The sequence below is a fragment of the Hemibagrus wyckioides genome, linkage group LG14 (assembly GCF_019097595.1).
Source record: "Hemibagrus wyckioides isolate EC202008001 linkage group LG14, SWU_Hwy_1.0, whole genome shotgun sequence".
NCBI lineage: Eukaryota > Metazoa > Chordata > Actinopteri > Siluriformes > Bagridae > Hemibagrus > Hemibagrus wyckioides.
Genome location: NC_080723.1, coordinates 11463112 through 11476178, shown reverse-complemented (window position 1 = coordinate 11476178; position 13067 = coordinate 11463112). Strand labels below are relative to the sequence as shown.

At 38.0% G+C, this 13067-nt stretch overlaps 1 protein-coding gene across 2 annotated transcripts in view; it reads left to right on the top strand.

Annotated features, from left to right (window-relative positions):
- Window positions 1-13067, top strand: part of syt7a (synaptotagmin VIIa) — a 113449-nt gene that overhangs the window by 39131 nt on the left and 61251 nt on the right. For both annotated transcript variants that reach the window (XM_058408088.1, XM_058408087.1), the window contains exon 2: window positions 9956-10059. In XM_058408088.1, coding sequence (XP_058264071.1) covers window positions 9956-10059 — 104 coding nt within the window. The remainder of the gene's footprint in view (window positions 1-9955; window positions 10060-13067) is intronic.

Below are 13067 nucleotides of genomic sequence, written 5' to 3'. Positions count from 1 at the left end.
TTCACTGTGCAGTAATGTTCATGTGACAAATAAAGACTACTTAACTAATACCCATAAAAATAATAATAAAAAACGCACACTTTTTTTTTTTTAAGCTTTCAAAGTGCTAATTTTATCCAACTATAAGAAGCAGATGTGATGCAGTGACAACATGTCTAATGGGAGACAGGGCAGATCTGCCAGGAGGTACGCAAGTATTGGTTAAAAGGTGCAGAGCGAGAGTTTAGCATCGGTTGCCAATGTGCATGGATTGTTTGGCTTTTTTTTTAAGGAGTTATGTGACTGTTTCACAAATAAAAGATGCTTGAGTTTAACCCAAGGACTCATCACCTTGGAGAACAGTCCATCTGTAGTGAACCCACTCAAGTATCACACACCATCATGTGTAGCATCACGCTCATGTAGCATTATGTAACATGCTCACTAAACATTATTATGACCAGGTCAGCTTAGTCAGTTGTTTTAGAGCAGGTACTATACATCATCCGAGTGCACTTCACTGTGACAAGAACCTCAACTGGATATCTGGAGCATGTCGTAACCCTTTTTACCAGTACACTGGTGTTCCGTTCTGTTGGAGAAATGGAAACGTTTTCAATCAGTGTAAAGAAATGAACAATTTTCTGGTTGTGAGTCTGATATAAAATGAGTCAGGACTCCATGTGAGATGTGGGTTTTTCCTTCTGTTTGATAACCTTACAAGGAATTTTAGTGGTCAAAAATCAGATTTTAGCTGCTTTTTAGATGAACAAGTACTTTGGCATCTCAGAGAGCAGAAATAGGTTTGTATCTTCAAATGATATTATGATGATTATGATTATGATCAAACATTTGTGTGGAAGAAAATATTTTTGTTTTTTAGGAGCTTTTCTATGAATATATCACCCCAAGTAGGCTAGGGAAATGATCGACATGAACACAACAAATCAGGAGCAAACTCCATTTTCTGGCTTCTGGGTAAACAGTTAAACGATTATTACTATGTCATTGTGCTAAAGTCACAGTTTCACAGTTCTATGTAAATCATATCTTCCTCATATCTCAGACCATTTTGGGGAAAAATATATGTTCATCTTAATGGCAGCAAATCTATGCAAGGAGTAAAAAAACCCCTCTTTTATATATCCTCATGCCTATTATTATTATTATTATTATTATTATTATTATTATTATTATCATCATCACCTAGTAATTTATTTGGAAAATGTAAACATCATGATAGTAAACGCAAAGCACGCTATTGCTTTAGTAAAAGCAGCACACTACACACCACACTGTCCTTGTCCCTTTCTACATATTTTAATATCAATCCTTACAGTATTGTTTTGTTGTGTCAGTAAGTTAATGAGTACACAATTTCTTCTCCTAATAAAGGACCTTTATTAGTTCTTTAAGATCACAATGAGCCTCTGATGGAGAACTAATTTCCAAATTAATCTTGTCTTAATGCACTAAAGCTGTGATGCATTTTATAACATTGTTGTACCTATGACACATAGCTCAGTGTTCATGTTACGTAATTCTCTCCGAAGAGGCTTTGCTCACATTGCTGTGTGTGCAGTCATGGAGTTTATTTTTGTTTATCAACATTTTCTGGTCCTCGAGTTCAGTAACAGTATTTTCAAGAGGTGCAGAGCTCAGATGCTGTTATAGTGCTCATCTGTGCTGCACCTGGGACCTCATGCACTGTGTGTCATGCCAGGAAATAATAAAATATCATGCTCATATCGTTAGAAGTTGCTCAAGCATCATTCTGAGCCATTTTTCAGCAATATGTAAGCTTACATGTAGCAGATGTATAAATGCAAATGATGAGAGGCTCTTCATCCTGGGTGGGGAATGCGTAGATATTTATAAATAGAAGACAAATTTTCTAGCTCTTGGTTACAGCATCTTCTCCTCTCAAAGACACAAGCACATTCTCTTCCTCTCTCTCTCTGTCCAATTTTATTTCTGTGTATCATTCCTTTGGCTTATCATCCCTTAGTCAGTGAGTGAATTAGCAGGACAGATTCAAATAAATGTCATATTAGAATAGGGAGTAGAGAAAAAGGTGGAGAACACTGGAGAACATCTCTCCTTCCTTCCATGTTTTTGTCTTTGTGAAATGACAGACATAGCTGCATAAAGGTCAGAGGCTACGTTTGTCTACTTGTGTGCTGTTTGCCATCTTGCTGTAGACATTATTCACTGTTACCCTGCAGGTTTGTACTAGTCACCATTGCTCAGCTCAATGCTCACAATCTTGTGGGGACACACACACACACACATTGCCTCTTACATTTCTCTTCTCATTGGCCCTATAGTCGTTGAGTCTGATGACGTATGTTAGGGACACACTGTACTCCACTCTCATTTATACAGTGAGGTTTTTTTCAGCATTAGTAAAAATGTTTCTATTTTGCATTACTTTCTATTCGTTTCAGTTTGCATATCCCCTTGTTGCCTAAATTTATTTACAATTATATATGCATCAGCTGGCACTGGTGGGATACATATGTGGTTTGATGCGATTTCATGACAATTGTCTACAAAGGGATATTTCCTTATTGCTTTAATAACAGTGTGCAATCTGGGTGCTGTTGACCCCGCAAGTTTGTGTAAAACCCAATGATGCATGTTAAATCAAATCACATTGGAGTGTGTAGTGAACACGCTTCGGTGGAAGAGATAAGACTCGAGGAAAATCTGACCTTTTGTACAAAGGACTTAACATAGTTTCACACATTTGCTTCAAATTGAAAAGTGACCTACAGTAATCATGTTGAAATAGTGCAGAGTCTTAAATATTCAAGATATTGAATTTAAAATTAAGCTAAAATGTACAGCCATGCCATTGCCTGTATAAAGCTAATTTTATTTATATATTGCTTTTTCAAACACCTTAATCAGATAATAGCACAGTTAGAAATGCAACCTAATTCCTTATCTAAACGAAGAACTGTGATGTAATTATGAGTTTTCCTCAAGAAAAAAGTCATGTTTTTGCTGCCAACAGCAGGTTAATTGTCAGGTACCAACCTACACCTGCCCTCAGCTCCTACACAGAGACATTTAGATGAAATAAATCTGATCAAGGCTGATTGAGATCAGGGCTGTTCCAGGACCAGCTATTTGGCTCTGACTATTATTTTGGTTAAGTCTACATGGTATGTGAATAACAGACTCACCAACTATATTAGGAAGACCTGTACACCTGCACATTTATGAAATGATCCAATTAGCCAATTGTGTGGCAGCAGCACAATGCAAAATATCCTGCAGATAAAGATAACGGTCTGGAAAGTGTCATTTAACCATGGCATGTTTATTTGTAACAGGTGGGCTGGTTTGAGTACTTCAGAAACTGGTTATCTCCTGGAATTTCTTACAATGGATAGTGTGAAAAACAAACAACATTGAATGAGCAGAGGTTCTGCAGGCTGAAACACCTTTTAAATGAGGGAGATCAGAAGAGAATCACTAGACTGGTCTGAGCTGACAAAGTCTATAGTCACTCAAATCACTCTTTACATCACTGGTGAGCTGAATAGCATCTCATCTCATCATGCACAACATGTTGGTCCTTGAGGTGGATGAGCTACATGAGCAGACCACATCAGGTTCCTCTTCTGTCAGCCAGGACCAGGAATCTCAGGCTTGTCCAGTTTCAGTGAGCCTGTACACAGATTCTTGTTCCTAGCTGATGGAAGAGGAACCTGATGTGGTCTTCTGCTGTAATGGTGAGCTGAATAAAGTGTATGGTGCACATTTTTTGCAGAATAACAGGATAAAACAGAAGAAATGCGATTTAAATGGAGACTGGTTTCCTTATTTGGGCAGGAAGATTCTCTTCTTAATGTCAAACAAACTGTAGTCTGAGTCGAGACGCACAGATGTTTTGAATTAAAAACATATGCGACTCGAATTATAAAGACTTGAATCATTTTTATACTATATCGTGTAAAGCTGACACATTTATGTCTCCAATTTAATCAGTACATTCTTTCAAAATGCCGTTTTTGCTCTAAGTCCATAAATACAAAGGTAAATAAGCATTCCCTGTGAGAAGAGATCAAAGGCAGGACTTTTAGATCAGGATTCTTATTATATTTTAACGTAATTGTTTAGACAGAGGTCACAAAGATACATATAAGATATGTATGAGTAACAGGTTAGAAAGTCAGATACAGGTGATTATTATTATTTTTGTTTTAACAAAATGTAAAATCTGATTTGGACCAATTTACAGAGCCATGTTGGGGACATCATAGTACTGAACAAATCTTGAATATAGTTAAAAGTATTTAGTGACCCTATTATATGATTACAATAAACCAATTGTAAGATCTAGTTATAGACTCGAATTAGTTTGTTTAAGCTATTTCTTGAAAAATGGAAAAAAAAACCCTAATCATCTGCCAACAGAATAAGAGAATGTACAGTTGGAAATTAGTACAAAGGTTTGGAAATATATTTGATAACCCTAACCCATATATAAGGTTATCTTATGAAATATGAAATAATTCTGACTATATTCAAGATAATTTTACTTGGTAAGATAAGCACAGAGGACTGAGGTGATTATTCTATGATGGTTATTCTTTAATAAAACATAACATAAAAAGTCATATATTATAGACCCTGAGTTGAGTTTCTTAAAATCTATTATGTGGCCACAAACTGCTTTTCTCATGGCAATAATTTATCTTTTAAAATGAATGAGACACATTGAAAGTGAGTAGTCAATCGAATTAGACCATTGTGGCCACAGAAATGTAGGCATGGAGATGATTGACAATATTACACAGTAATTCAGTCTTTGAATGATGTATAAATGTATCAGAGTCACTGGCATTGCGTCATCAATATCATTAAGCAAAATGTCAAAGAGCGTAGACCTTGTCGGCTGATCCTGTCAAATAGTGAACTGGAGGCCATGTATTAAGTGACTTAATATAGTAGATTTTGGGCCCAAGTCATTATTCACCTCAGCGGCACAGTCCAAACCTGATCCTTCACTGTATTGCAGTATATTGATTTGTGCAGATCGTGATGTGTTACACATTTTCTGAGCATTTGTAGGTCATAGGCTTGAAGTAACACCTTCCACTATAAGGTCATTATTTATAGAAGGAGAATGTGGGAGTGCAGCAAACAGACTTGGGTGTTTTTACCTCAGTGGGAAGATTTCATTAAGGACTGTTAGTGGGTCAGTGTCTGCATCCCTGTGCTCTTTAGCATCTGACATTAGAAGATCTTTTTAAACACACTCCCACTCAACCTTGCACACAGACACGTCTCGTGGTGTGTGTCGTAGCTGCTGTTTCTCTAAAGTGCTGCCCTCACCATGTCAAGTACATCCTCATCCTGCATCCCAGAGGCTGTCTAGCATGGCAGCTCTGCTCAGCAAACTGCACTGCTGCTAATAAAGCCAGACTAATTATCTACATGCACTCACTATCACGCACACACAGCAAGGCAGATGAGCTCCGCTAGGTTGGTTTGTAGACCCTCGGGGCTTTAAGCATGTACAGTACACTGGCAATCAAATCTCAGTATGGAGTCATAAATATCAATAATGTGTTGCTTTGGACATTCAAAAACAGCAAGGCTAACTCCTTTCATTGATGTTTCAGTTCTATAGATTCACATGCTGTACTCAGGCTAGCTTAGCATGTTGCTTGTGGTGTGTAGCATCTGCCCAGCACCACTGAGAAATGTAGCCTATAGCACACAATATACAGTATAATATAGAGAATATAGTATACTATTTATTCTTTAATCAATAGTAGGATTAATTTTTAATACATTTTAAAGTGTGGAAATGGGTTGTTCCTTTTAGTATATTAGCACTGAAGGCTAACTGTACTAGCAATATTGAACACTCATCCCAGACTCTGTTCACCACTAAATGCCTACATATCTATAGACACTCACTGTCCACTTTTTTAGGAATATCTGTGCATTCATGGATTTATCTGATCAGTCAATCATGTGGCAACAGCATAAGATGAAGTCAAGAGCTTTGGTAAATGTTCACATAATTTATCAGAATGGGAAAAAAATCTCTGTGACTCTGACTGTAACTGTGGGCTGGTTGTTTGGTACCAGATGGGCTGGTTTGAGTATTTAAACTAAACAAAAATAAACGGAAGGATTTTCACACACAACAGTCAAAAACAAGACAGTTCTGTGGGTGGAAACGCCATGCTGTAACTCGTATATAGGATACAATAACTCTTATAGTCACTCTTTGCAAGCCGGTGAGCAAAAAAGCATCTCAGCATACTTTTATAAATTTGTTGTTCAATAATGTAAACACAGCGTAAAATAATAATACACTTGTGAACAGGTATTGTTTTTCAGTGTTTTTAAATGTTTTTAGGTGGTTATTTTTTTTTACTCTTTATTTATTTATTTATTTATTTATTTATTTTATCTTTAAAACTGATGCATCTGCTCTGTGTTCTATATCTATGTATTGATGCATTATCCCCTCTAAACCACTGTGCCAGAGTTTCTCCTCTCTCTTATTACAGAAGTGTAATTCACACAGAGAGTCTGAACCCAAGCATGATTGTAGTTGTTTAAACTTCTGGCTTCCTGTAATTACGCTTCTGAAGAAGTTGGCCTGTACCCAGAACAAGCACTTTGAATGCAGGCCCTGAGAGCTTCTTTAACCAAGAGGACCGCTATATTCATATCATTAGGGGTGTCTGGATGATCGTCTGATCAGAACAGCTTTATGCTTGCATCTGATAACTCACTATGTTTCCAACTAGGCTTCTCTTCATGTCTAGCACTGTTAATATCACATACATAGAATTTTACATTTTTACAGAATTCAGAACAGCAGAAATTCATGTCTGTGCAAGCAAAACCTACACCCTGTGTGTGTCTGTGTGTGTGTACATATTACAACCTTGCTGTTTTAAGCTGAACCTTGAGATACAGATTAAAGATCTGTACCATTGGTTTATGAGAGAGAGAGAGAGAAACAAAGAGAGAAACATAGTGAAACAGAGAGAGAGAGAAAGAGACAGAGTCTCACCACCAGGGACAGTTTGCCTCATTTAGATCTCATCACGTTTCCATCTGTGTGTCTCTCAGTCTCGAGAGCAGATTTCCTTCTGTCGTTTACCTTCACTCCATCTCGTCTCTGTGGGGTCAAGATCCATTATACTGACACTTTATTTCATGCTCCACCTTCGAGAAAAGATTGAGGTGTGTGTGTGGAGGGGAGAAAAGATCACCCACTCTGGTCTGCAGCATGCTTCAGATGAAACCAGCTGTGTGGATTGATTGGTGCTTTATGCCCTGTGGTCTTGTTTAAGTTAAACACAGAATCTATCTGTCTCTGTCTTTAGACACACACACACACACACACTCGTCAGTGTAGAGGTGAGTGTTTAGGATGAGTCAAACAAAAGGCATTGGGATATTTCTATAGCAGATAGTCTGTCTGTCTATTAGGATGTGCCATGTGGCAAAAATATAATGTGTTACTTGCTGACAATATGGAAGTGTAATGTAAGTGATAACAGTAAGAATAAGCATCCTAATGATGCCACAGACATCAAGGCAAATGTAGAGAAAATTTGACTGTAGCTGTTTCCGAATATTTGGACTACCCTATTATACAGTAGCAAAAGAACACTATGCCAAAGGAGAAGTATGTCTGAATTTTCAGTGTTTATAAAACAGTAGGTGAAAAATATCCAGAATGCCTGCTGCTTCTGCTGAGATTCTGCAGGATGGAACCAAGGTACACTGTGTGTTCCCATAATGCTGCAGGAGTGGTGTGGAAGAGCTGAGTGTAATTGCGATAGATATTAAATGTTGTTCCTTGTTGAAGGTTTAAACTAAAAAAAACAATCTGACATTGTAGGTCACATGACAGTGCCAAAATGACAGATGCAGTATTTCCAGATCAGATTCTCTGAGTGGGAGGGGCAGATTCCTTATCCCTTGTCAATCACAATGACACTAGACACAGCCGTGACATCTGGAACACTGAGTGTGTAATGCCACCCTGTGACTCAGCATTTTAAATAGATGTATTTGTTTGACTTAATGTGTCTTGGACGAAGCAAATTCCTGACTGGTCGCAGTCGTATAGTCAGAGAGGTCTGTCTGCCTTAGTGTTATTTTGAAACTTGCTGTAGATGTGGGCTGTGATGAGGAACAGCTGAGTATGTGTGAGTTATGGCCGGAAGAGACCAACGTCAGTTTCTGTTCTTTAGAAGAAATAAAATGCTTCTGACATTCTGACATGGGAGTTCAGTGTTAGCAAGTAGAGTAAAACATAACCTCCAGTGGCATTGAGGGTGAAGATGTTGGATGTGCATGTTCCAGTGTGAGCAGCCGTGTTGGAACTGTTCCCAGACTGGTATGGTGATGATGAGCTGGGTGTTTGAAAGCCTGTTGTTTTATCACAGCTGATAGCGCTCAGCTAAAAATAGAGTACATGTTAAGTCAGTGAGAATAATATATATATATATATATATATATATATATATATATATATATATATATATATATATATATATATATATATATATATATATATATATATAATATTATACAGGTCTGTCTGTATTTTAGTCTCTTTAGTCATAGGGTCCAGCTCTTTCAGTTTTCAAGGTTGAGCTAAAACAGAAAAGGAGTAATATTGTTCTATATAGATGGACACACACACACACAGTCAGTTTGTGCAAGTGCAATAGAGGATTATAGTTTCCTTCCATGCTTACTGTGGAAATAAATCTGATTCTTGGTGCAACTCTACCTTCATCCTGCATGTGTTCATTAATCAGAGTTTGTCAGATTCTCTCTCTCTCTCTCTCTCTCTCTCTCTCTCTCTCTCTCTCTCTCTCTCTCTCTCTCACCCACCTATTCTCTTTCTCACCTATTCTCTTTTTTCTTGTCTCAGTCACTTTGTTTTTTTCTTTATATTTCTTTCTTTTAATTCCCCTTTCCCCTTTTGTTTCACACATCTTTCTTTTACAGTTACTTATACAATGTTTGCTTATTTTTATTTGTGTGCGTGCGTGCGTGTCTGTGTGTGTGTGTGTTTGTGGGGCTGTGTAAGAACAGCCAGACAGAACACACTCATTATCAGAGCTGATCCCAACAGCCTGCTCTCCAGACTGGCCTGCCTGCCATCTGACACAATCACAGCCAGCTCTAGCCTCCACTTACAAGACCTGTGTGTGTGTGTGTTGGTGGGAGTGTAATGGGGGTGAGTGTCCACATTTGTACTAAAAAAGGCAGAATAATAGATGTGTGTGCATCAAGCTAGAGATAACAGACATTTAGACGCTGTAATTGTAGTGAACTGTGAGGCTTCAGACTCTCTCTCTCTGCACATATCATTGCTCCAATTCCATTTTCCACTTTGTCAACTCAGTCTTCGTGCTTGTCATGTGTATGTTCCTTCTGTTAACAGATAATCCTTCTTTTATATTAATGGTTTTAAATCATGTATGTTATTATAATCTGAAAAGCCAATATACAGATACGTAGTGGAAAATGTTCATAACAGTGCATCTGTTTGTTTTTTTTTCTCAGAATGAATGTGGGGTGTTTTTGCCCAAAATTAACTAAACACTAATATGATTTAGGAAACCTACAAGCCTGGAAATTGTGTGTGTGTGTCTGAAGAGCAGATTTATAACATACACCTTTTAAAATTCAGCATCAGTGTCTGAATGATCAAAATGGTTCTTAAATGGTATCATGTTGTACCTCACTTCCAACAGCGTTTATGGTAGAAACTGAAAATTCAGTTAATAATATTGTAATATAATAATTATATATCACAGCCTTTATTCAGTGTTGTACTGGACACACACTTGACCCGTAACACACTGACTTTTTGCACATTGGCTAGAAACATTCTGTAAACGTTTTCCCCCTCTGCCAGTCATTAACACTCTGTGTGTGTGCGCGTGTGTGTGTGTGTGATTCACAGGCTCAGTGGCACTGAGTGTGTTCCTGGTGTCATTGGCAGTAACAGTGTGTGCTGTTTGGCTGGTGGCTCTGTGCGGCGTCTGTGGTTGGTGTCAACGCAAGCTGGTGAGTTACACACGCGCACACACACACACACTGAGTGACCACACAACATATCTACACACAGGTCTTAATGATCAAATTAGCCTGCCAATAAAATCAATGCATAAAATGAAGCCACTTCTACTGGGAGAAGGAGCGTAACACTTAAATAATAACTCCAACTCTAGTAATAATATGACTGACCAATCATATGTCAGAATGTCCTTAAAGAAAGAGTCAAAAGAAAGTATTATTACATGTAGTGTCCCAGGAGTCAAAGGGTACGGAAATTTCCAGCAACCAACCCGGAGCTTACTTACTACTTTGAGACCAATGAACAGATGACGTAGCAGTGGTGGTGTTTTGTTCAGGATAACTCTGGAGTGTTTCCACCTACAGTACTCTGGTGAGTTGCTAGCTTTCTTTAAGCATGGAGAGGAAGCTTAAATCTAACGATGTAGTTGAATAGACCTTGATCACTACAGGCATTTAGATACTTTGCAGCTGTAATATTTAGCTCTTGCTTCATGAGAGAAAAGTTTAGATGTTTGGTTTTTGAAAATCGAAAGGTGCTTGGTCAAAAAGCCATTTAGCTCACATTAGATTTATTACTTTACTAAAATTATTACTAATATTTTCCATGTGCATGTATTTTAGTCTGTTTTACTTAACAATAGTCAATTCTGTTGGATTTATTTATGACTTAAAACTTTTTTTTTTTTACATCAGGCAGATCCACCTTTATTAAAGGAGAAGTTCACTTGCAGAACAAAAATTTACAAATAATTCACTCACACCGCTGTCAAGCAAGATGTTCAGGTCTTTCTTTCTTCTGTCGTAAAGAAATTGTTTGAGGAAAACATTTCAGGATTTTTCTCCATATAGTGGCCTTCAGTGGAGCTCATGAGTTTGCACTTCCAAAATGCAGTTTAAATGCAGCTTCAGAGGGCTCTAAACGAATCTATCAAAACGATCTTATCTAGCAAAATTATCCTAATTTTTTTAGAAAAATAAAAAATTTTATACTTTTTAACCACAAAAGCTCGTCTAGCACTAGCTCTGGGATGCGTGTCCGTGACACTAGGTAATCATGTCGAACGGTCACAGCATGACATAGGTCGGAACTACAGACCCAGTGTTCACAAAGCGAATGTGGAAAGCCCAAGGAAGTGCAAATAAGTCAAACGCTTTTTACTAACAAAAAGGTAGAAGGAGAATGTCTGGGTGTGTTGATATCCAGGTGCAGAGCGAGCAACCACAGCTTCAATCACTTAGGATTTTTTAAAGGAAATTTGTGAGCAGTCGCGTTGTTTCCAAGCGGACGTAATCTTTTAGGTTTAAAACAATTTCCACACTTGGGGCATATACACGAACAGACCATTTTAAACAAAAACAACAACTTCTTGAGATTTATTGGCGGATGACGAACAACAAAATGGTGCATTTCCGCCACCAACTGGTATGGAGTGTGAGTCAATAGGACTTACTCCCTTCCTTATTTTTAAAAAAAAAAATCCTCTCCACAGATTAATCCTTTTTAAGATACTGAAAAATAAAACATTCATTTCTCAAGCTATTTTGTAAAATATCTCGGTATAACTTCGGAGCGGTCCTCCTTCTCCACACTAGTAAACACTGGGTCTGTAGTTCCGCCTAGATCACGCAGGACCTTTCAACGTGATTACGTAGTGTCACGAACGCACATCCCAGAGCTAGTGCTGGACGAGTTTTTGTGGTTAAAAAGTATACAATTTTTTTATTATTCTAGGAAAATGACAGATGGTTTGGCTAGATAAGACCCTTCTTTCTTGTCTGGGATTGTTTAGAGCCCTTTGGAACTGCATTTAAGTTTAAACTCGCTGGCACCATAGAAGTCCACTATATGGAGAAAAATCCTCAAAAAACATAATTTCTTTGACTGAAGAAAGAAAGACATGAACTTGGATGACAAGGCGGTGAGTAAATTATTTGTAAATTTTTGTTCTGGAAGTGAACTTCTCCTTTAATATCACTAAAACAAGTCTGATTGATGTTTTAGCCATTGTGTCCTAACCCTGGCATTACGGAAAGGAAATGTACTTATGGGACGTTTTCAATCTGTATAAACAAATGAAGTCTGATATTAAATGAGTCAGGACTCTGTTGGCCTTCAGTGTGAGACGCCACTTCTTCACCTGCCCCCTTGGCCATTCATTAGGGTCAGACAGTGAAGTGATGTTGAAATGTGTTACACAGTATGATCTCATCACACACTCATCTCCAACACAAACACACATTAAGATCGATCTGTTCAGTGTCAGTCGTTTTTACTCTTTCAGGTCAGGTCTCAGGTCTTTCTTTTCCATATACTGTAGTGTATCTCTCCAACATTAGCAGAATATTTCATCTTGAAGTCATGAGGTTGAATGCTTTGAGAGGAACAATGTAAGTTGTACAACTGCTTCTAATTTAAACCTGACTGCCTACACACACACACACACACACAAAATGAAAAACTTACATCCTGTCATGACATATTATCCATGAGCTTAATTTTCTCACAGCACACAGATTTTATTCCTTTCTTACAAACCAAAAGATGGCACACACATGTACACACACACACACTAAGGCTCTCTCATCCACAGACACACACTTTCACTATAGATTACATTGAAAGGCTTGAAGTTTTAATGCAGTCTATGGCTTATGTAACAAAGTTTGGCTTGTTATGTGTATAATCATGCAGCTGCACTTGATTACTTGAGTTTTTGAGCAAACCCAGAACTCACCCAGAGTATGCACACACATCACACACACATCACACAGTTGCAACTGACAAGATCTAGATATGAGGTCCATGTGTACATGTTTCCCTGCATGTGTGTGAGTGGGTAGTGTTTGATCGCTCGCTCTGCTCCGTCTCCATCAGTGTTAATTAGGCAGTATGAAATGTGATTGATTAAAATAAGGTGGCTGCTCATTAGGCGGCTCGAGCAGCACATTGTAAGCCAAGCGCTTGAACGGATTTGCTCGCTTGGTTCCTGAGCTGA